This window comes from Micrasema longulum, unplaced genomic scaffold (assembly GCF_059751315.1).
Source record: "Micrasema longulum isolate JH-2025_06_02 unplaced genomic scaffold, ASM5975131v1 h1tg001653l, whole genome shotgun sequence".
Lineage (NCBI taxonomy): Eukaryota > Metazoa > Arthropoda > Insecta > Trichoptera > Brachycentridae > Micrasema > Micrasema longulum.
Genome location: NW_028278832.1, coordinates 57,433 through 80,869, shown reverse-complemented (window position 1 = coordinate 80,869; position 23,437 = coordinate 57,433). Strand labels below are relative to the sequence as shown.

Sequence of the window (23,437 nt, the reverse complement as noted above, 5' to 3'; positions counted from 1 at the left end):
ATATTGATTATTGAGTACATTATCGGTATCAAAATAAAATATCTAAAAAAATGATAGGCACTTAGAAGTTGCAAATAAAATAAAAATTCGTATGCTTTTATACATTTATAAAAATAAAGTAAATAAGATAAATTTAAATTTAAAGAATAAGAAAAGAAAAAAGTTACATAAAAATAATGTTAAAGGTACAGAAATATAATAATGAACATACGAATACATACATAATTACTGGCATCGTAAAATTAAACAGGTGTACTGTCTATGAGGAATTTTTTATATTTCATATAAGAGAGATGAAAAATGTCTGCTTGACTGGAGAAAACAGTATTATAATAATGACGTTTTAATGACATTTATAAGGCATATGACAAATAAAAATGTTTTTTTTTTTTTAATTTCTTTAATTTCTCCACTCACAATATGCACCATAATATAATCAATATTCATTCCCGCTTTTAGCCTAAAATGGCTTCAATGAAGGATGTAGTATAGTATATGTTCATTAAATAAAATTCATTCATAAAAAAGTTTATTTTTTCGGGTTTTCTATTTTTTTATGATTACTGAAGTGGTTAATCAAATAAACAATTTTGCAAACGGAATTTTTCGACTGTCGTTTGTCGCGAAAAGAAAATTGTAAGTCATAAAACATTTGTATTTGAGGAAAACATAAATTCAAATTATAATCTGGCACCAGTGGCGTAGCTGTGTTACTTTGTACACGTTTGCGTTCATACAAAGTAATCTCTCGCGAGTTTGAAGATGAAGACGTGGAAAATGGACTGAATACCAAATGACCCAGCCCAGAAATGGCGCTAGCGTGCTTCCTAGTGCCGGCGTATAATAAATGTGCACGTTATTCCGATACTAGACGCACTTCATATCTTACAAATATTGCGGTAAGTTCGAAATAAAGAGAAAGCAAACTACGATAGATCGTCTGACTAACTTGCAAAACTCCAATCTCCAAAAAAAAATTTTACAGGAGGGTAAAAAAACTGTATAATTTGTCGCAATTGTACTGTTTTTTCATCCACCTGTAATTTATTTTTTTTGAAGATTGGAATTTTCAAGTTAGTCAGACGATATGTACATTAGAGTGGTCCGATGACGTATGAAGTTTTTTTTTTTTTTTTTAGATATCAAAGTGGAAGTGGTCTAAACAGTTGCATTTTGGATCAGATTGAATGTGAAAATTATTTAAAAAAATATTTCACACTACTTTTGGCCTTCAACCGAGGTATGAAGTGTATAACTGTCTGAATATTTTGTTAATTATTTATATTGATTAAATGTTTTTTTTGTTTTTAAAAATATAACTTAATCACATTACAGATTCGAACACGTCTTAAAACTACCGAAATGCAAAAAGTTTACACTCCGCGGAAAAGATTCCGTTGAGCGCCTGGCTAATATTGACAAAAACGATGCTCCCCATTTATTACAAAACAATGTGCAACTCACGCCTTAAGATGATTTTTTAATAAAGTTTAATGCACATTATAAAATTTAATAGGACTGATTTTCTTACTTTAATAAGCGGAAAAAATTGACTTTTTCGACAACATCAAGATCTGGTTGAAGGCCAAAAGTGGTATCAAATATTTTTATAAATATTTTTTGCGTTCCGAGTAATCCATAAGGCAAGTTTTTAGATCCCTTTCATTATAAAATTCGTAAATCGGGTTGTGGTCCTGTGGCTAGTGTCTCGGACTCACAGACCAAAGGTCTGTGGTTCGAATCCCAGTCTACCCCAACTTGATTCCCATTTTCTAATAGTGAGTTATTTACAACTCGTTGAAAATGGCCCTCAAAATTAAATATTTGTGTAAATCATAAGAACGCAAATATTTCTTTTTAAAAAAAAAAAAAATAAAAAAAAAAATAAAAAAAAATAAAAAAAAAAATATCGGCTCATAATTATTTATTCGATTTAGTTGCAATTTCATATAAGCAATCGTCAAAAGTAAAAATGAAATACGCCGATAAATAAATACTGTTGCATTTTTGTCCCAAAATAAGTACGAGAAAAAAAGATATATTTACTTTTTTCTCGGATCGTATTTCTATAAAACCAGTTGTCACCTATACGATACTAGATGTTAGTTTTGTTTATTTATAATTAAATATGTAATTATCGATTTATTGAATACATTTAACTGTACCAATAGTATATATCTGTACCTCAGAGGCAGATGGATGCGAATCCAGAATTTGGTGAAATGACATTTCGATTTTCGTATCCAGTTTATGATCAAGTCCATTGATTTAAAAAAAAAAAGTCTTGTAATGAATAAACCAGTGTATTAAAATACTGAATATACAAATTAATGTTATAAATTATTTGAAACCACTTAGAAAATGTGGATTCTTTAGGCTTGTGTTGAACATTTGATTGATTAATATTAAGGAAACGATAAGTCTTTTTCGTCTTTTCTTCAATTGTAGAATTAAAGACAGATCTTTACAACTTTAAAATTTACATCAACAATGTTTTGAGTACGTCCAAATGTTTACGGCGCATTCTAATATATATACTTATACATACACACGCACACACCCTCACATACACAATAATACACCTTTTTTAAAAGTATATTTTTTGTACCACAACAGCCAATGAAACCCTAAAGCAATAGTGGCTTAAAGCACCCTTGTTTCAGAAAAATTCACATTTAATTTTTGTGTTCTCATCTGGAAGCGATCCCGGAATCATACTTTATTTACAAACATACCCTTACAAATTATAGAAACGTATAAAATGAATCATACATGAATCACAATGAACATTGAAATAAAATGTGTTGTGGTCCCGTGGCTAGAATTTCAGTCTCACGGATCAGAGGTCTGAGGTTCGAATCCCACTCTACCCCAACTTACTAACAGTTGGCTATTTACAACTGGTTAAAAAACGCCCCGAATATTGAAATATTCGGGTTAATCATAAAAACGCCAAGATTTTATTTTTATCAGAAAAAAAGCGTAATTACTAAAGTAAAAGTTATACTTTATAAAATATAATCAAAACACGTTTTATACAATTTATTATCTTTATATGGTAATACATTCAAATTTAAAAATAATTAATAAATGTTATTAAATATTTGTATATAACCACTTGCCGTTATAATGCCGTTTTTAAGGCCATACTCGCTGATAACATATTATAAATATTTAAATCATTAACTTAGTGGTTATAATGATTCACAAAGTTAATTATGGTTTATTTGTAAACATTGTACTTTTTTTTGTAATAGCGGTTGTTTTTTCAAAATAGTTAAAACATCATTTTATGAATTTCTTGTTGATAAATACATTTAGATGATTAATTTGTATTTCTTTTCGTTTTCGGAATAAATATATTACGTTGATCCGTCATTGCTGACATATTCGTGAAAAGAGGAAAAGCGCCGAAGAAAATTTAATTTTACTTAAACATTTGAATTAATTTTATTTCTTGCTTTGCCATGGAATATTTCTCTTCGTTTTAATATAAAAATGGGTTCATGGTCTTAATTACAAAGTACATTTTTACAAATAACGTAAAATATTCTTCAACGTTTTTTTCACATTATTAAATCAATGAGATAAAACAAAAAACAAACCTCATGTTGTCAGAAATCCATCACCGCTTAAACGAATTTGACCACTCGGGAGAAGAAAAAAAAACACCTTTATTTATGTGTGTTCAGTAAAATTATGGCAACGAATTTTTTTAAATATTTAAATCTTACTTTACAATTATGTATTTGATTTTAATTTCATTTTTACTAGCAATATTTACAGCTGAATTGCATATTTGGATGATTTATGCAGTGGTGCCACATAAGCTGTGATGTTTGGAATTTTGATTTATGATTAGATGTTTTTGGAATTATCATAAATTATTTATTTATTATTTGTCACGCATTGTTGTTTCATAACAGAAACAACAAAAAAGCATAAAATGATTTTATTATATTTTAGATTATTTTGTAAACTTGCCAATCTTACTCTTTTTTAGCAGTATTAACCTGGATTGTTCTTATTTTTTTTCTTTATAAATGTTTTGGTGTTAAATAAATGTATTATCAAAAATGGATTGCCTCGACTACATACCAATTTTGAAATGTTTACACAAACTAAGGGACTCTTTTTTAACAAAATTGATACAAGTTCACAAACACCCACACCCTCACGTAGACCTTTACACCCTAATACTAACCCTCACACGCTCTTATGCACCCTCTCACACGAACGCACCCCCACCACAAGCAAACACTCACACTTATTTTGATATATTAACAGTATATTTGGGGATATCTGTTATTGGTTTTATATGATATTCTATTTAACTTTTTTATATTCTACATATTACTGTTGATATCCTCAATCGTTATAATCACTTTTATATCCGCATTCAGTGGTGCAAAGGGCATTGCATTGTTCAATCAAATAGAACGTATCTCGATCACCTAGATCAAACTTTCGCTTTAGGAGGCTGGCCAATAGGTAGGAAAGAGAGGATGTGGAAGGAAGCCATAAAAAAATAATCACAACACCCAGTTGCTAGAATTTCTTTCTAGCAGCTTTTCGAAATATAAAACATACCGACAGGGTAATGTCTTATCTCTCTGAGATAATAACTAATTTTTTGTTATTTTTTTGGTATGTAATTTACAATAAATCTGTAAATTCTGTTGTTTTAAAGACACTTTTCATTTCTTTAATTTATTTTTTTTATTTTTTTATTTTTATTTGTTTATTTTTCCAAACATGTATTATTTACATAGAAACATAATTTAAAAAATACACTTTAGAAAAATACATCTTAAAATTAAGCGATAATATGAATTGGAAAAAATTCCCACAAAGACTTCAGCGTCTGAGCGTGGGCCATTCCCTTTTTAATTATTACAAAGTTTGTAGCATATATATATATATATATGGTATGACATGCCCATGAAAATAATATTCTCTCATACAAATACACTCAAACACACCCCTTTGTTGTACCACAATTTAATATGTTTGATTTTTATTTCGAAACTTCGCTGGTCTGTAAACCATATCTTTTGTATGTTATTATATCATTGTTGACTGTTTGTTTCTGTATATAAATCAATAATAAATAATAGGTTGTACCTGCGATTGCCCTTAGTACTTTCATCTCTGACGTTCGGAGCGGTTATTTAGTTTTTCTATTTAGTTTTTCTATTTAGTTTTCTACTTGTTTTTTCGTATTTTTTCTTTTCTCTCTATCTATCCTCGCCTCTATTGTATTCACCATCATTGGTTTGACACACGTTTTCTATATCCGAATCATGTTTCCAATGTGTTTATTGAACCATACGACATTTCTTATGCATCCAGATGTTTACTAACTGAGATGGATATGTTATCATCATCGCTATAGCTGCATCGTCCGCGTGGCATGTGATGTTAACGACCTTATCTCCCTTAGTAGATTCACCACTTTATGCATTCTTAAAGTTTTTTTGTTCATATATTTATTCTGCTTTTGTATAAAAATGTTTTTGGCGTATATATTGTTGAACAATGTTTGAGTATGTCTAAATGCTTGCAGACTGGCTGGATTTCCTTCCTAGGGAAGTATTCATGTTTAAATTTATTTCAACAGAGAGGGAAAACACTTTTGAGAAGGGAATATGGAAGTCTAGGCATTAAACCAGCCAATGACAGGTCATAAGCCCTGTAAATGCCTAGACTTCCATATTCCCTTCTTAAAAATGTTTTTTCTCTCTGTTGAAATAAATTTATATATTGTTGTGCTATATTTAGTTATAAAGCTGCTAAACTTGCTTTGTTTCTTTGTTATTCTCAATATGTGAATTTTCTAATGTTTATATTATTTATGTTCCGAATTGAGTTGTTGTAATTCAATGTATTTTACATGTTAAATACTTTGTGCTATTTGATTTATAAATTTAAAAAAAATTAATATGCAACACACATTGAAAAAAAAAAACTTCTAACCGACTGCGCCTCGGTGCCTGTCAACCTTAAAAAAATAAGTATTAAAAAATATACTTAACGTTTATTTAAGTGCGCCACCTGTGTATCGTTACAGAAAACCGTTTGACATTTCCTCAACTGACAAATGGGTGACGTCACCGAGATAGAGAGAGTGGAAAATTGCTTCCCAGAAATGGGCCGACGGCCATAAATTTTTCCCGGGCACCTTCCTTTAACGGCTCAATTTAATGAATTCCCCTCTGCTATATTTTCTTTTATTTTCCATACGACCCGTGTCCCGAGTATAAGGGAAACTCCATCATTATAATGTGACCTGTCTGTGTACGTCTTAATATTTCAGTACAATGAACTTAGTACGCACACAGTTGTACGACTACTAATACTACATCACCAACATTACTTTTGTGAGTTCCCGACATTTTAGATCAGATCCAAACAGTTTGTAGTAGTTCATTAAAGAGGTTAGAATTCGTCCTGTGTACCTCCAAGGTTTTCGATAGTATACGAGTTGATCGCGTTACTTGCCCGTTAGCAGATGCACGCTCAAAGTGCTGGTTTGCGGGATGCGTTATCCTTTATTTACTTTGCTACTGAACCCTAAATACATTGACTGCAATCACCTACCTTATTCTGGGTTCTGACACCTTTATTGTCTGAAACTTTTGTCGCTTGGCAGTCAGGATCAGATTCGATCTTGTTGTCAGGAAGGAGGGGCACTTGACGAATTACACAATACAGTGAATTTAATAGTTATTGATTGCAAAACATCTTCTTTGAGATCACGGTGAGAGTATAAAAATCACATGTACACACGCCCAGTTCAGTTGTTTTTATGACGCCGGAACAATGTCGGTACCCACGGTAGGCAAATGCAACATCTTAACCAGAGCCCCGTAGGTAGCAAATAAATCCAAAGGTCTCATCCAAGCAAATGTGCTATATATATAGATGTGTGCACATAGAGTTAATGTGGAACCACGAGTACTGAGAATTCATTACAACTCGTCGGTGCGAAGTAAACTTGAGAGTGGCTTGATGATGTGACGACCATGTTAGTTGAACTACTCTCTTATGGTGGAGAGCATTCAGAAGATTTTTTTTAGATTTGTCTACATATTATCCATGGCTTTATTCCACTCAGTTTCTGGGTTTACAACAGTTTAAAGACCAGAAGAAATGTGTATCTAACTATCCATTTCTTTCGATTGTTGCGCGGTACTATCGACAACCCTAAAGTTATGGGGTTCTTAGCTTTTACTTTCCGGATAATTGATTCCCTTAGGCCGCGTCAACATAGACTGTTCTACATTCCAATATACATGACAAACCTGCCAATGGTTACGCCTATTGGAAAGGCTACCTCTATGTTGAACAATGTTGCTTTTGACATTTATATTTTTAACGTCTCTGAGAGAGTTTTTCTTTACAAAATATTTTTTCTTTTCTTAATTAATTTATAAGTAAAAAATATTTCTCTTTATCATTTTTTTTACATCATTATATATTTTTATATATAAACATATACTATTTACCTAAATATTAGTTTTCAATAATAATACATATATATATATATATATATTTTAATGTTATTCAAAATTTACTTCTTAGTTATTTTTTTAACTGGTTCAAAGTATTTCTAATACCAAATTATCTTTTTTTATCGATAATTCTATAACTGGTAATATTTTATTATTTTATATAGTTTATATTTCTAAATTAATAATATTGTTTTAAATGCTCTGTATTACTTATAATTATGCTTACATGTATGTATATTTAATTGTATTTGTAACTAATATGTAAAAGGCACTAAGTGCCGTTTATTTCAATAAAATAAAATAAATAAAATAAAATATTCTTTTTTTAAATATTCTCAAGATATTATGTATACCTACGTTTTATTTTGATATTTACCTAATTTTGTTGAATTTTGATTATTATTTGTATGTATGAATTAAGATTTTACATTTTGTAATGTACATATATATATATATATATAAGTAAATAAAATTGAAATTAATCATGCCATTTCACCGTAGGAGTAGCCAAAGAGGATAGACCGCCACACGCGTCTATCCTGACATACATTTCTAGCTTTTTCCACATTCATACATAATATCGTATATGCCCTTCGGATCTGTCTACTTTTGACATGACAAGATTTGAGATTTCGGTTTATTTGAACATGCCACATCTTCTTGGGTCGTCCTTGTCCCACGCTACCTTTCATTCTTACCATATAAGAAAAAAAAATCGTATTTATCACATTGCATTTATTATGGATAATGAAGATTTTTTTTAAAAATAAATATTAGCATTCTTATAATTAACACCAATATTTAAATTTTGGTGGCCATTTTCAATAAGTTGTAAATAACTCACTATTAGAAAATGGAAATCAAATTGGGGTAGAGTGGGGTTTGAACCTCGGGCCTCTGGCCCGTGAGTCCGCAACACTAGCCACAGGACCACAACCCGATTCTAAGATCTTTTAATATTCTTATTAAAATGAAATATATATATATATGTTTACATAAATGTTTTACCATATTTTCGTCATCCATTCGCTCTACATGATCAAACCTTCTAAGAGACCCTTTCTTCATTTTATCAATTTTCAGATTTGCACACTCGCCTTAATTCATCATTTGTGACCCTGTCGTTCGTTTAGGAGATCGCATTTCGACCGCGTTCACTCTGCTTACATCCTTCCTCTGAGAGTTCTATGTTTCACTGCCAAACTTAAGTTTTGGGACTCAAGATCCATTGTGAACTGCCAGTTTAGCTTTGACTGACATATTTTTATTAGCAATTATTGCAAATAAATAAAAACAATTAAATGTATAATGTAATTTAATCTATTTCTAGGAATTGTATTGACAAATATCATATGTATGTTTTTTTAAGTATGTATCTTTGTCGAATTACCTACTATAATAAAATAATATAAAACAAAGATGAATGCATCCATTCGATTGTTTTACTGAAAGTTTGACTTAACCATCTAAAATAACTACATTTAATCAATCAAAAAACATAAAAATTTTACATGTAGGACATAAAGGTCCAAAGTTAGATAGATTAGAAATTTTAGAAATAAATAGGATAAAAAATAAAAGTGATATAATTTTAATAAATCAGCAGATATTAATTAAAAACTCACCCTTATTTTTTCTCTTAGTTGAACCCTGTACATTGTAATAAAACAATAAATGTTTTTCATAGAATAGAATCCTGTCTTACAGTACACGCCAACACATGTTTCAATAATTTGCCCCACTCTGTTCCATTGGAATATTGCGTATTGTATCCCTTTCAACTTATTTTTAAATGTACCTACACTTACGTCAATTATCCTTAAGTCTGAAGATGCCTATTAAAGGATAAAAGCGCAAATTGGCCAAACAAATTAGTGAAAGTGTACCGAGTATTTTTAATTAATAACTTATATGTAAATATAAGTTATTATAACTACATTTAAATTTAAATTCAGTTTGCCTTTCTGTTTTGTAAAGATGTACACGAAACAAATATTTTACTTTTACATTCAAATTATTATTGAATTATTTTCACGACCCCGCAGCTACAAAATGTCATGAAATTATTTTATATTCCGACTGAATTTGTCGACAGTTCAAAAATATGTCTGTTTGATGATTACAATACAATACTTTACTGAACAAAAGTCTCTTTGCGCAGACATATTGAAAATACTACATTAGGGTGTGTCATTTTTTTCAACTTTCGAATTGAGAAACGTAATAAGTCTCAAAAGTTGCGTTTTAGAAAAAAAATAAGAACACTAACTAACTAACTAACTAACCATCACGCCATTTCCCCGGAGGGGTAGGCAGAGAGGATAGAACGCCACACCACTCTGTCCTGGCACACTTCCTTTGCTTCCTTCACATTCATACATCTTCTCATGCACGCACGTCGATTATTCCGACTTTTCACATGACCACTTTCAAGAATTTGTTGTACTTAATAGAACACTATTTAATATAAAATAATTAACATATGTTATTATGTGTCTGGCTCACTCAAATGTCACAAAGTTTTGAAAAAACATAAGAACACAATTTAAAAAAAATAAAATATATGTCTTTGGCTCGCTAAAATGCCGCTAAGTTTTGAAAAAATACGAAAATAGTAAATTTTTGAATATTAAAAAAAACTTTTCTGTTTTAATATTACACATTATTTAGCAAACGCCTTGTTTATAATAATAAAAATTATGTAAATTTATTTTTTTATTTTTTTTTAAAAGCGAAAGAAGGAGAAAAAAACGTTAATTTTCATATATTTAAAAAAAATGCATAATGAAGGATTTTTCAGTAGTATCAATGTCACAATAATGATTTATTTTACATTTTTTATTTTTAAAGTTCTTTTTTATCCTTCACCTCTCTTCCCTACCCCTCCGCATCCCTCCACGACTATCTTTTCATCATCATTTGCGCAATAACGTACGCGCAGCTCGTAAGATCGGATGTTACAGAACCGTAGGTCCAAGAGATCTATCTAATCTCCGATCTATTCGTGGCGGTTATCTTACAAGTCGTGTGTTCAGGTTATCTTAGGTGTCTCTTAATTTGATTCACTACATTTATAAACACACAGTTTTTTCGCGATTACTTCGATTGCTTACTTAGAAGAAATTGATTAATATGTCTTCTAAAAAAAGGAACGAGACTTTACAAAATCCCACTTTTTAAACTAAACTCCAAAGGAGATTATTATTTACAACTTTTGAAACCTATTTCACCCAAAACAATAATAGTCTATTTTTTTGTATGGAGCGTGACACACCGTAACCTACATGAATGTCAATATAAAATCTTCGAGATTATTTTATTGATTTAAAATATAATAAAGTATACGCTTCAAAGGACTCGTTAATCAAATTTCAACAAGTTTGACAGACATTTCGGCAATGCAGGAAAAAAATAATAATAGGGGGAATATGGGATCGGAGAGAAATCATATTTTTATGAAACATCGGCTAATTGAAATGATACTCATATTAGACTACGATATTTACCTCTCTATAAAGTTTCCAATCTCCGTTATATTTATCGGTAAATTTATATGAATTCTCTAGAGGATTGATTTCAGTTAACATATTTTGCCCATACTCAAAAACAGAAGTTTGAATTTTTGATGTTGCGAGTATTTATTTGATCAGATAGAAATCGCCACAGACAACAAAACTCATAAATAATGATAACAAAAATATGTTAAACTGGCGGGATATGATCCTTTGGAAGATAATTCCAATTCGAGATTAGTTAACTATAGTTATTTAGTATTATTTATTTATTTATTTCGACGGCTTACACCTTTGACAAAGTGTAAAATAATATTGAAAAACCATTTTAATTAAATTAACACCTGTACACAAGTATAAAAATATAGATACAAAAAAAAAATCAACAGAAAATAAAGAAATAATAAAGGAAAATTAAGTAAGACATTAAAACATAGATATGCAGCAAATTAAAAATAAATAAAGAGTTTAAATATAAAAAAGATTGAAGTAACAGAGCGATGTATTATAGTATAAACAGTAAAACAAGTATAACACTTAATACATTTTTATAATTTAGAAAAGAAGTGATTAAAAAATAATGATTTTAATTTGTAAAAAGATAAATTAAATAAATCGGAGTTTCCATGTTTGTTCGCTAACATGTGGAGCCGTGGAATAGGTGAGTGTTTAGCATAGTTTGAACTATGCAAATCAACAGCAAAATAAGTATTTTGTCTCGCCCCACGCTGTCTCACATAAAAATTCACACAATTTAAAAGTTCGGGACTGTCAATAACATTATTTAATAACTTGAAAAGCAGCACTTAATCTGATATTTCCTTTCTATCACTAAAACATATTAATTTTAACTGCTTCATTAAGCATTTATAGTTTAGCTCCTCTATTGGAATGTTTAACTTGCAATTCATGAATCTTAATAACGTGTGTTGGACCTTCTCCACACTGTTTATACGGGTAACATAATGAGGAGACCAAACTGAGGATCCATATTCTAACTGACTTCTTACTAGGGTCATGTATAATATTTTTAATGCATCAACAGACTTAAGTCTCTTGTTGTTCTGATAACAAATCTTAGTGGCTCTATTAACCACCTTGTTCATCTGGGTAACAAAAGTTAATTTATCATCAAGATGAAACCCAAAACATTTATTTTCTTTGCAAGAGTTAATATCGTATTACTGATACCAATGGATTTTCAATTCGAGAAAACCGCATTATATGACACTTATCCACGTTAAGAAAAAGAGCATTTCTGGTGCACCCGGCCTCAAGATTATCCTAATTTCTTTGAACAATCGAACAGTTGAAAAGATTTTTAATAAGTCTGACGATCTTGAGATCATCAGCAAAAATGAGTATTTTGATATCGTGGAATATATTAACAATATCGTTAATGAATAAAAGAAATAAAATAGGGCCCAACTGAGATCCCTGTGGAACACCGCTCTTAGCAATAAATAAAAAAGATACTATACCTTTAATTTTAATACAAAGAACTCTATCAGATAGATAGCTAGCTATCCAGATTAAAGCCTTTGAATGTATGTATTATCAATTTATATTATAATTTAATTATAAGGTACATTTTTGGTCTTAGGAAATATGACCACATTTCTGATTATCGTAGGCAACTGAAATGGCTCAAAATAAGACAGCGGAGAGACTATCACTCCCTCTCACTTCTGTTCAATGTACTTCATAGTCCTAACGCTCCAATATACCTGCGTGAAAAATTTCAACGTTTATCGGTTCATGGTTTACCTCTTCGTTCTAATTCTCAAGGCACTCTTTTAATAACATACTCGGTTAAAGTGTACAATCTACTTCCATTATCCATAAGGACAATAAGTAAGTTCTAAAAATATAAAATTACCACTAAGAAATGGATAGTGGAGGTGGGTTGCGCACGGATCGATGAGTGGATCAAGCCAAATATGTAAAATGTATGCACTGTTTATGAATTTTATTAATTAGTCTATATAAATTGTTTATGTTTTTTATGAATATTTTTGTTTTTTATTTTGTTTATTATGTTAATTATAATTAGGTTAGTTGGTTTAATTACGTTTTTTTTATTGTTCTTATTTTGTTAATTTATTTAACTTTGTTAAATATATTTCATAACTTTGTTAAATATTATTATCTTAGGCATGTTTCACATTTTTGTAAAATGTTTCCCTCGGCACGGGACACCCTAGTGAGGGAACATTATTCCGTATAAAAAAAAAGAGAATACAAACAATGTAAAAGTATAAATAAAAAAAATAAAAAAAATACCCATCCACAATTCCTCTTTCTTCTCTAACTCATATAGTGTCTATGCGGCTCGACTGTGGAATCATCACATCCACCATCAAAGATGTTAATACATTATCTCTGTTTAAATCACGTCTGAAGAAAGATCTCCTTTCTCTCCCTTAATCTCTCCTCCTTTCCTTTTTCCTCTATTATCCCCTTTCGCATTGAGTATTAGTTTTGTTTTAAGTTAATTTATAAACAAATACGTTTATTTCTATTTTCATACATATTTAGCTTTTTAATATTTTTTTTCTATTGAATATGTTCTGTAACTTGAATGATAAAATTAAAACTTTTATTTTATCGGTTGGTTGGTAGAAATTTCCATTTGGCAGTAAGCCCGCCAATGTACAAATAAAATTATGTATAAAAGTTTTTAATAAATAAATCATTGCTTCAAGTAGCAAAACCGGTATTTTCGTACCTAGTGAAATTGCTAGGAATATTTACTTGGCATTTTATATTAACACTTTTTTTTGGTATTGATACTAAATATCGCAGTTTTGAACTGATACACGAGTTAAATGTGGCTTACGTAAGTAAAACATTCTTATGTAAAATGGAACTAAGATTGCTTGCATAAGATTGATTTTTTACTGAGTTTACAAGGTTACAATGAAGACGACGAATGCGCGTGCACCAAATTTAGTGCTCTGTATCTCAAAAAATGAGTCTGGCAAGTGCAATGCGTGTATTCGTAAATACTTCAGTATCACAGGAAATACGTAATATTTTCGAGATGTTTCGGAATCACCACGGGACTCGTTTATTAATAAGCACTGTTCAATTTTGCAAAGCCACAAAACCACCCCTGAGTAGCGCCTGTTAACGTCACTTAACTTGAACATTCTCATCCCGATACGCCTGCTATTTACGAAGCCCCTTCGTATGAATTCCGAAACATCTCGAATGGATAACGCGTCGGGTATGCTCGAATACACGCCCCCCTAATGTATTTGGTATTTCACCAATGTTAATCTTTTCATAAGGGTTATATCTTTCTTACCTTTGATCTTCCTTGCACGTGTCTACCTCCATTGAGCTGAATCCAAGCATCCCACCTTCTTCTATATAGATTCAGGGTGTTCCACTGGTTCAGAAGTACGGGACTATCAGACCTGACCACACCAGGACCTGAGCCGCAATCAAATCTGAGGGAGAAAAAAAAACACATCAGACTGAAATGTATAGAATCTAGTAAATGCATTATTTCCAAACTAGTCTCAAATATTTAGAAAATATCTCTGTTGTAATATGTTAATATAAACAGCTCCCTATTGAGTTGAATCCAGTCCCTGTCTACAAAAATTTGGACAAACTCAAAATATTGTTAATAACAAAATCATTAAATATTGATATTTGCTTTCGAAATAACTTTTCTTTTGGATTTACATTAGATTACTGTTCATTTTATGTTCGAGAATATTTCTTAACTTACTGTAATGCTACTTGGGAAAACCTGTAATTATCTTATTTGTAATTTGTTTTAATTTATAATATATATGAGATAAATAAAGCTGTTGGTTTGTTTTGGTCTGTACATTTTTACTTCTGTTCAATGTACTTCATAGTCCTAACGCTCCTATATACCTGCGTGAAAATTTTCAACGCTTATCAGTTCATGGTTTACCTCTTCGTTCTAACTCTCAAGGCACTCTCTTAATACCCATCCACAACTCCTCTTTCTTCTCTAACTCATAAAGTGTCCATGCGGCTCGACTGTGGAATCATCTCCCATCCACCATCAAAGATGTTACTACATTATCTCTGTTTAAATCACGTCTGAAGAAACATCTCCCTTTTCTTCCTTAATCTCTCCTTCTTTTCTTTTTCCTCTTTCCTCTTATTTTCTTTGTACCATTGAGTAATAGTTTTGATTTAAGGTAATTTATAAACAAATACGTTTATTTCTATTTTTAAATATTTTTAACTTTTTAATCTTTTTTTTTCTATTGAATATGTTCTGTAACTTGAATTATAAAAATAAAACTTTTATTTTATTAGTTATTTGGAAGAAATTGCCATTTGGCAATAAGCCCGCCAATAACATTATGCACAAAAGTTAAATAAATAAACTTAACTCAATTTCGTTAAAAATGGTCTGTTGGACAAAAACGAAAAAAAGCGACGTTTTGTTTTTTCCGTTTTTCAGAGTTGCTGTATAATCAACACGTTTTAGACCGGACACCTGCATAAAACATCTTTCTAAATTTTAAGCGTTTTAACATTGTCATTTAAAACATCCACATTTCTTCATTTAAAGTTACAGAGCGGTATGTACAGTAAAGTATACAGAACTTTACAAAATCAACAAATTTAAGAAATGAAGAAATGTGAATGTTCAAACATAGGCAAAATGATGAAAGTCAATGACAGGTCATAATTCCTGCAAATGCCTAGGCTTCCATATTACCTTCTCTTAAATGTTTTTTCCCTGTTGTAATTTGTTAATCCTGATGACTCCCTAGGGGGTGAAATCCAGTTTTTTGTACACAAACATTTGAACAAACTCAAAATATTGTAATCAATATGGAATAGTTGTTCAAACAAGTGTGTATAGGAGCTAATGACAGGCGATAAGCCCTGTAAATACCTAGATTTGTATATTGTCTTCTATAAACAATCTTTTCAAAATTGTAATGTATTAATACATGGGTATTCTTAATAGGGAGATTTAAAATAAAGGAATGGTTCATTATATAAAAGGTGACATTTATTACGCCATTTCAAATTTCGACTAAACTTAGGTATCTGGGATTTTATTAAAACTAAGAATCAAACTAAAATTTGTTAAAATAATTTGAACATAATAAATTAGACATGAAAGTGGGCGAAGCAAAATTTTATTTTTGAAATGAAATACAAGCATTTTAAATCACATACATTTTTGTGACATTTTCCTTTATTTCTACGTTAAATTATGACTTCGGTATTACATTTACAAAAAAAAAACAAATTTTAAAATACTTTAGTTGAAACTTTTTTTTATAGAATCGTATTCTTTTTTAAAAAAAAAGATAATTCTGGTTGTAATATACAAATGATTACAACAAATTTAAGTTCGATTCTTTGTTTTTATTAAAATCGCAGATACCTAAGTTTAGTCTCAATTTAAAATGGCGTAATCTGCCGGTCTAAAAGTAATTATATTTAAGTTACATAAAACTTTTAAGTATATTTTTTAACAGAAATACCTTTAAAAATTATTGTTCTTATCTAATTTATGTTTTTTTATTATTTTATTACTGCGCGATTAAAAAAAAACATTCGTTTTAAAATGGCAAAATCGTACGATTTCCTCATTATACGTGCGTTTTACCAGACTACAACTTTAATTGTCATTCACCATCATTATAATAACAATAATATCCTACACCAAATATATCCGATACGTGGGAAAAACTATTGCCGAGTTCCTGGAGTCTATTTAATACAGCATTACAAGTATACACTGTCCGTGAATTGTTGCTTCAATACAGTGGTACCTGTCTAGTAATTCTTCCAGGCACCATGAAGTTGATAAGAAATAACAGTTCTGGGCAATCACGTTTTGAATTTACAATTCTGAATAAGTTTAATGAGTCTTAAATTTTTCTTCCATGTGACGTTGCTCAAAGTAGTTTGTTTTTATTACCTTTTTCTAACATTTTTAAGAAACTTTGAAGAATTTAGGTAGTTCAGGGTTGGAGCTCCTACCCCAGTTAGAGATTAACAGAAAAGACACGAGGTTGCTGTTTAATGCGTATTTATTACATGGCAAATTAGATACAGCACTTGGTTGTGTAGCGCGAGTGCAGCGACGATGATGGGCTGAAGAGACTGCACTTGAACTACATGCTGGAACTGAGTGACTTCGTCAAGCTGGACTGACTGACTGAACTGAACTTGTTGAGCTGACTGACTGGCGTTGCGTCCTGTGGTTTCTTTATTGACCACGTTCTTTTGTAGTCCATTTCTTCACAGTAAGGACGATGTGAATGTACTGCAGAAAGATGCTTCTAATTTATGTGCAATACTGTAAGAGTTGCATTATAATGTTGTAAAAGACTCTATAGAAAAAGATGACACTGCTTTTTTTGTTCGAAACGTTTTAGCAAGTGTGCATCATTGATTATGGCCTATGAACCCTACAGTACAATACAATGTATTGTGTATATTTTCCAATCTTAGTTGTTGGTTGCATCTATCTATGTAGGTAAACCCGTACAAAAAAAGATGCAAATTTTTTGTTTATGTGTATGGTGTGGTGTCAGTAGTGTATTACATCCGTAGACAACACAAAAAAAAAAGGTTTTTAATGTTTCTGACATTGCATTAGTTATATTTCCCAGGCGCCATTTTCTAGGGGTAGGTGCATAATCATTACACGTTCCCCGTATGTACCTACTAAGGATTTCACACCTTTATTTCTTCAAGGCGTTATTTCACCAAGGTAGAAGTCATTCTGTACCGTTAATGCTTCGGGCGTCCAGGGAAAATTCTAATTAAATTCACTTCCGGAAGGTAGGCGTCTGCGTCGCGACGCTTTTATCCAGGGTAGCGTTTCAGTGCAGTAACCACATGAGAATTATATATGCTATGAATCTCATTACCAAGACATTTTACACGTTTGTATGAATATAAACTTGAAGTACATTTATAAAGTTTAAAAAAAAGAGTCGTCCAAAACATTGGAGATATTATTTGATACTTATCACACCCTATTTTATTGAAACTAATTTCTAAAATACAAATAATTGGTAATTTCTTAAAAAAAAAATAAAACTTAGATCACAAAATCAAAAAAAAAATCGAAATCTTAATTCAGTTATACCAAATAACTATTTAACCTGTCAATTGTTTACTTAATTATTATTTTAACTACTTACCCGTTTCAATTAAATAACATTTATTTATTTACGTTTTAAAGAACCTTTTACAAAATCATATTAGAAAAATAACCACAGCACTGCACAAATTGTGTTTTTGCTTGTTTTGTGATATAAACATCATATTAGTTTTTTAGATGTATTAATTTTAAGATGGGCTTTTCTACTAATCAATTAAATTATAACAAAATTTTAGACTCTCTTAAATTAACTAAATTGCAAGAACGAAGAACATCGACCGATCTTACGACTTTATATAGAATAGTAAAACCAATGTTCGGTACCCCTGATCTACTGAAATTGATTTCATTCTATGTACCACCTAGGTTAAGCAGAACATCTACAATATTTTATTGTCGAAATTCTCGAACGGTAGCTCAATATAACTCACTTATTGTTAGATTACAGAATACCGGGAATGAATATACATCATATTTTGATATATTTAGTTTATCTCTGCCTAACTTAAAAGATAAAGTGACAAACATATTTTTATCAAAAAGAGCAAATCATCTTCAGGAGATTGGGTTGGAATAGTTATAATTTGATTGATTAATGTAATTTGTTATTGTATAATTTCTTTAAAATATATATGTATTTCAAGTAATTTATAATGTGTACAGTAGGAGTATATTAATCTTACATACTCGATTTTTTATATTTTTAATTTTAAGCACTCTTTATACCACATATATGTAAATGGCAGAAATGCCGTATATAAATAAATAAATATTCACATAAAATGTGTAAAAGTGGTTTTTTATCTACACTGCAGAACCTACATCTAAAAGTTTTAGAAAGGTTCATTCTGGCGAGATGTTTGTTCATGCAATGCCCTGTAAGGACTCCAGTAATAACCCTTACTTGGTTTCGGCTAAGTAGGTCAAAATCAAACCTTCGCGAGAACCCTTTTAGAAGGCCGGCGCTGACCACTCTAAAAAATAAATTTAAGAGTAATTGAAATATCTTGATCAGCAAAGATTTTTTTAACCTAAACGCATTGACTTTTAAAAAAAGTTATTTAGTTCGTTTTAATTTAATTTTAAGCTCTAGTTAAACTTTATTTTAGTAATGTGCGTATCTTAAAAAAGGCCACAAGATCTCTAGAAGGGGTCCGGATAATTCTAGGGGTCTTTCAATGTTGTAATATATTCGATGCCCTAATTTTTTTATGTTCAATAAACCGTTTTGCAAATTGTACAAAAGACATTATATTTGTTTTTAAAGTCAAATAAGTAAAATCAGCGAGTAGATATTGACACTCAAAAAATACTGAAAATACCTCAGAGTAATAATATACCAAGCTATAGAGGAGCCCAAACGTAGGAAAACCGTTCTATGACTATTGGGTATTAAGTTAGTTACAGTTCCCAGCAAAACAATGGGCCATACTCATGCCGAGAATCGCCAAATGGATATTAATTTGCATTGTAAATATATTTAAATATGTTCCTTTGTATTTATAATTGCAGGATTATTCCGATTCATTTTTTATGATTCGCCTTTATTTATTTATGTTACATTGATTAAGACATAAATCCCAACTTCATGGAACCAAAGTCCTGTGTTGAGTTATTGTTTGTTTGTCCGTCACATCTCCGAAACGGCGAGTCGTAGTGGCCTGAAATTTAGACACGTCATTTTAGATTTTCAAGTAAAATTTAATTCGACGTCTACTTGATAAACACTCAAACTTTATATGGATGCCTAGTGCGGCCCCGACATATTGCCCGTAAGTAACTGTCATTATCAACAGTAAACATACTTTTATTCATAAATTTATCCCCTTAATTAAGAAAAAATAGTAAATGAAGTAAATGTGTTGATATAAGGAAAGTTTTAAATTAACGAAATACACGAGTCAGGACAATAAATGCCAAAAATTGATGTTAATCATAAGAAAATATTCGAAATCAATTACCTATGAAAACTGTCTCCTTTAACACCTTTGACGCTCCTACTGTTGTAACCAAACATACTGCAATTCACCATTATCGATTTTTTATTTATTATAACGTAAATATCCAAGTTAATTACAAACAAGCCAAGCACAGCAACAAAGACATCCGATAGTACCGTTACGCGTATATTGTCAAACAAAACAAAATGGCCACCAATTTGTTGCAAAGCAACAAACCAACATCGCTTGCGTTCTATGAAACATAGTGATAGGGCTTCTCTAAGTTGACGCATTATTACTCTGAGGAGAATTATATTTAACAACGGAAAGAATATTTATTATTTAGCTCATAAACGCGTAATAAGATAATGGACATATTGGCATTCATAACTCAATTTTTTAAAATTGGTCTATTGAACATACAAGAACTAGGGAAGCGTTTAATCTTATAACGTCATTGCGCCGACAATATTTGTTAAGTGATTTATTTTTTAAAAAGCATTTTTAACTTCTTGTTTAATGTTTTTTTTCGTTTCGACAAAATTAAGTTAATTATTTCGTCAAAATAAAATTACGTATTTTTCCTTTTTATCACGAATAAAAATGTATTTAAAAATATAATCCATCAGCAAAAGATACATTGTTTAAATTATCTCCTTTAAAAAAACGTCGATTCACAGATATTGCCGGCGCAACGATGATAAACTGAGTTCATATTTTTAATTCCCTTGTAATTAATGAGTCTTTTTATCGTGTATTGATCACAAAAGGAAGGAAATTTGAATCTTATTCATGATCAATTCGACAAACAAAACAAAAGAGAAGTGATTGAAATTCCGAACAAGAACTCCACGAGGAAGCGAAAAGTAATTTTGTTGTTTTTTCAAACATCTGAGAATTTATTTTTTCGGAATGAAAACTGTTTAATATTCAGACTGTATTTTAAGGAATTGTCGCAAGTATTTATCAAAACAAAAATGAAATATTAATTCTGTGGCAGTTAGGTAAAGATGATTCTGTGGCATAAGGTAAAGTTTTTTGCGGGGACCTATTTTGTACTTGGTTATATAAACAAGTCAAGCTATAATAAAATAAATTAAACAACTTTGTTTTTAACCACTAATTTTTGTTTTTCACCGACCGGTTTTTAAAGCAAACAAGCTTCTTCGTCAAGGTTAACGTAACTAATGAATTTTACCTGTCTTACTTCGAAAATAATGATATCAAATTACCACCCGTGTAAGAAAAAACGACTTGATTTATTGGGTCCACGTGTAGTATTTAGTAAGCATGATAGAAATATAAAAAAAGGAATCAATTCATTAGTTACGTAAACATTGACGAAGAAACTTGTTTGTTTTGAAACCGGTCGGTGAAAAATAAAAATTAGTGGTTAAAAACAAAGTTGTTGTATTTATTATATTGCAATGAATAACCACAAAGTTAGTGCTTCAAATATAAACTTTATAAGTCAAGTTATGTTTTGTCTCGTCTGGTGAGCATAATTATCATACTGTGTTTTTACAATTGATTTGTATTTGCGTACAACATAATTTTTCATGTTATCAAGTGTATGGTATTTTTTACCGTCCTGCATTTACCCTTCCTTTTGAACTCTTAAAAGACTGTGGTAAATAATCCCTTTGCGTACGGTGATGTAACATCGTGTTATCACAAACCAAAGACGGAACATTTATACCAATAAAAATTCAATGTAGTTTTTACAATGTAGTCAATGTAGTGTTGTAAGAAGAGTGAATGCGGGCAACAAAATGAACGGAGCACTAAGCACAGTAATTTCTAATAAAAATATGTCAATCGAAGCTAAACTGGCAGTGCACAACGGAGTTTTAGTCCCAACACTTATGTATGGAAGTGAAACATGGAACTGGCAGAGGAAGGATGAAAGCCGAGTGAACGCGGTTGAAATGCGATCTCTTAGACGAATGTGTGGGAAATCAATGTATGACAGGGTTACGAATGATGAAATCAGGCGAGAGTGTAAATCTGAGACAAGCATAATTGATAAGATTAAGAAAGGGTCTCTGAGATGGTTTGGTCACGTAGAACGAATGGACGACGAGAGAATGGTAAAACAAGTATATATGGCAAAAATGAACGGCAACGTTAGACGAGGACGACCAAGGAAGACGTGGCATGATCAGATAAACCAAAATCTTAAGTCTGGTCATGTCAAAAGCAGACAGAACCGAAGGGCATGTATGACAAGATGTATGAATGTGGAAGAGGCTAGGATTGTATGCCAGGATAGACGTGTGTGGCGGTCCATTCTCTCTGCCTACCCCTACGGGGAAATGGCGTGATGGTAGTAGTAGTAGTTCAAAAAATTTCTTTAGATTTACTTTAAATTTATTTATATTATTTTTAATAGTTTTTAGTTCATTGGGAAGATTACTATAATTTTTTACACCTTTGAAGACAAAGCTATTTTGACCATGACTTGTGTGGAATTTAGGTATTTTTACATTATGTTGGTATCTTAGAGACTTATTTATCTTTAAAATTATTTTATTTTTTCTTCTTTATAAATTTGTATTATGGAATTTATTTTATAAAGAGTGTCTACAGTATGAACCTTAAATATTTTTTACAGACTTTATGTATTGAATGTTGAGGGTTTCTTTAAAATGACTTAAATAATTAATTTTTGTACTATTTTAAGATGGTTTAATATATTGGCATATGCACCACCCCATCCTACAATACCATATTGTAACAAAGATTGTACAATTGAGTAATAAGCTTTTTTTAAATTATTGATTTTTAAAATATTTTATTTATAATAACAAAGTTTAAAAGTACAAGAACGGTTATTGTTTCATATAATATTGTGTATTTTTAAAATATAAATAAGACATGGAATAAAAGAAAACCTAAATCTAAACATCATCCATAAGATGATAAATTTCTTACGGCCGTTGAGTTGATATTAATGTTCACCACCCGTCGAGTCTGAAAGGACTCTCTAAAGTTAATTCAATTAGTCCTAAAGATAACAATTATTCCCGTAGGACTTGTAAATAAAAAAAATAGCAAACATTCTTTCACTTTACTACAGTTCGAATAATTCCACTTTGCCTGTTTATCTAGCTCTTCAAACCTCTATCATAACATGGGCTATCTCATCGTTCTGATTTTTTTGCCCCCTTTTCCACATTAGAAGCTGCTCGGTTGTAGAGTAATCTACTCACTAATATCAAAGGCACCCTTCATTGTTCGCATTTGAATCACGATTAAATTGTCACTATCTGAATATTTGAGTTTTTCGTTTTATCTCATTCCCTTTCTGTTTTTACCGCCCCTCCTCTTCTAGCAGTA

General features: G+C 30.6%; 1 protein-coding gene across 1 annotated transcript in view; it reads right to left on the bottom strand.

The window, feature by feature from the left end:
* The window catches only part of SP2353 (EGF like, fibronectin type III and laminin G domains protein pikachurin), a gene marked incomplete at its 5' end in the record, with an annotated part of 163,746 nt that overhangs the window by 119,623 nt on the left and 20,686 nt on the right, over positions 1–23,437 (bottom strand). The window contains one exon of the mRNA XM_088237136.1: positions 14,337–14,481. Coding sequence (XP_088093262.1) covers positions 14,337–14,481 — 145 coding nt within the window. The remainder of the gene's footprint in view (positions 1–14,336; positions 14,482–23,437) is intronic.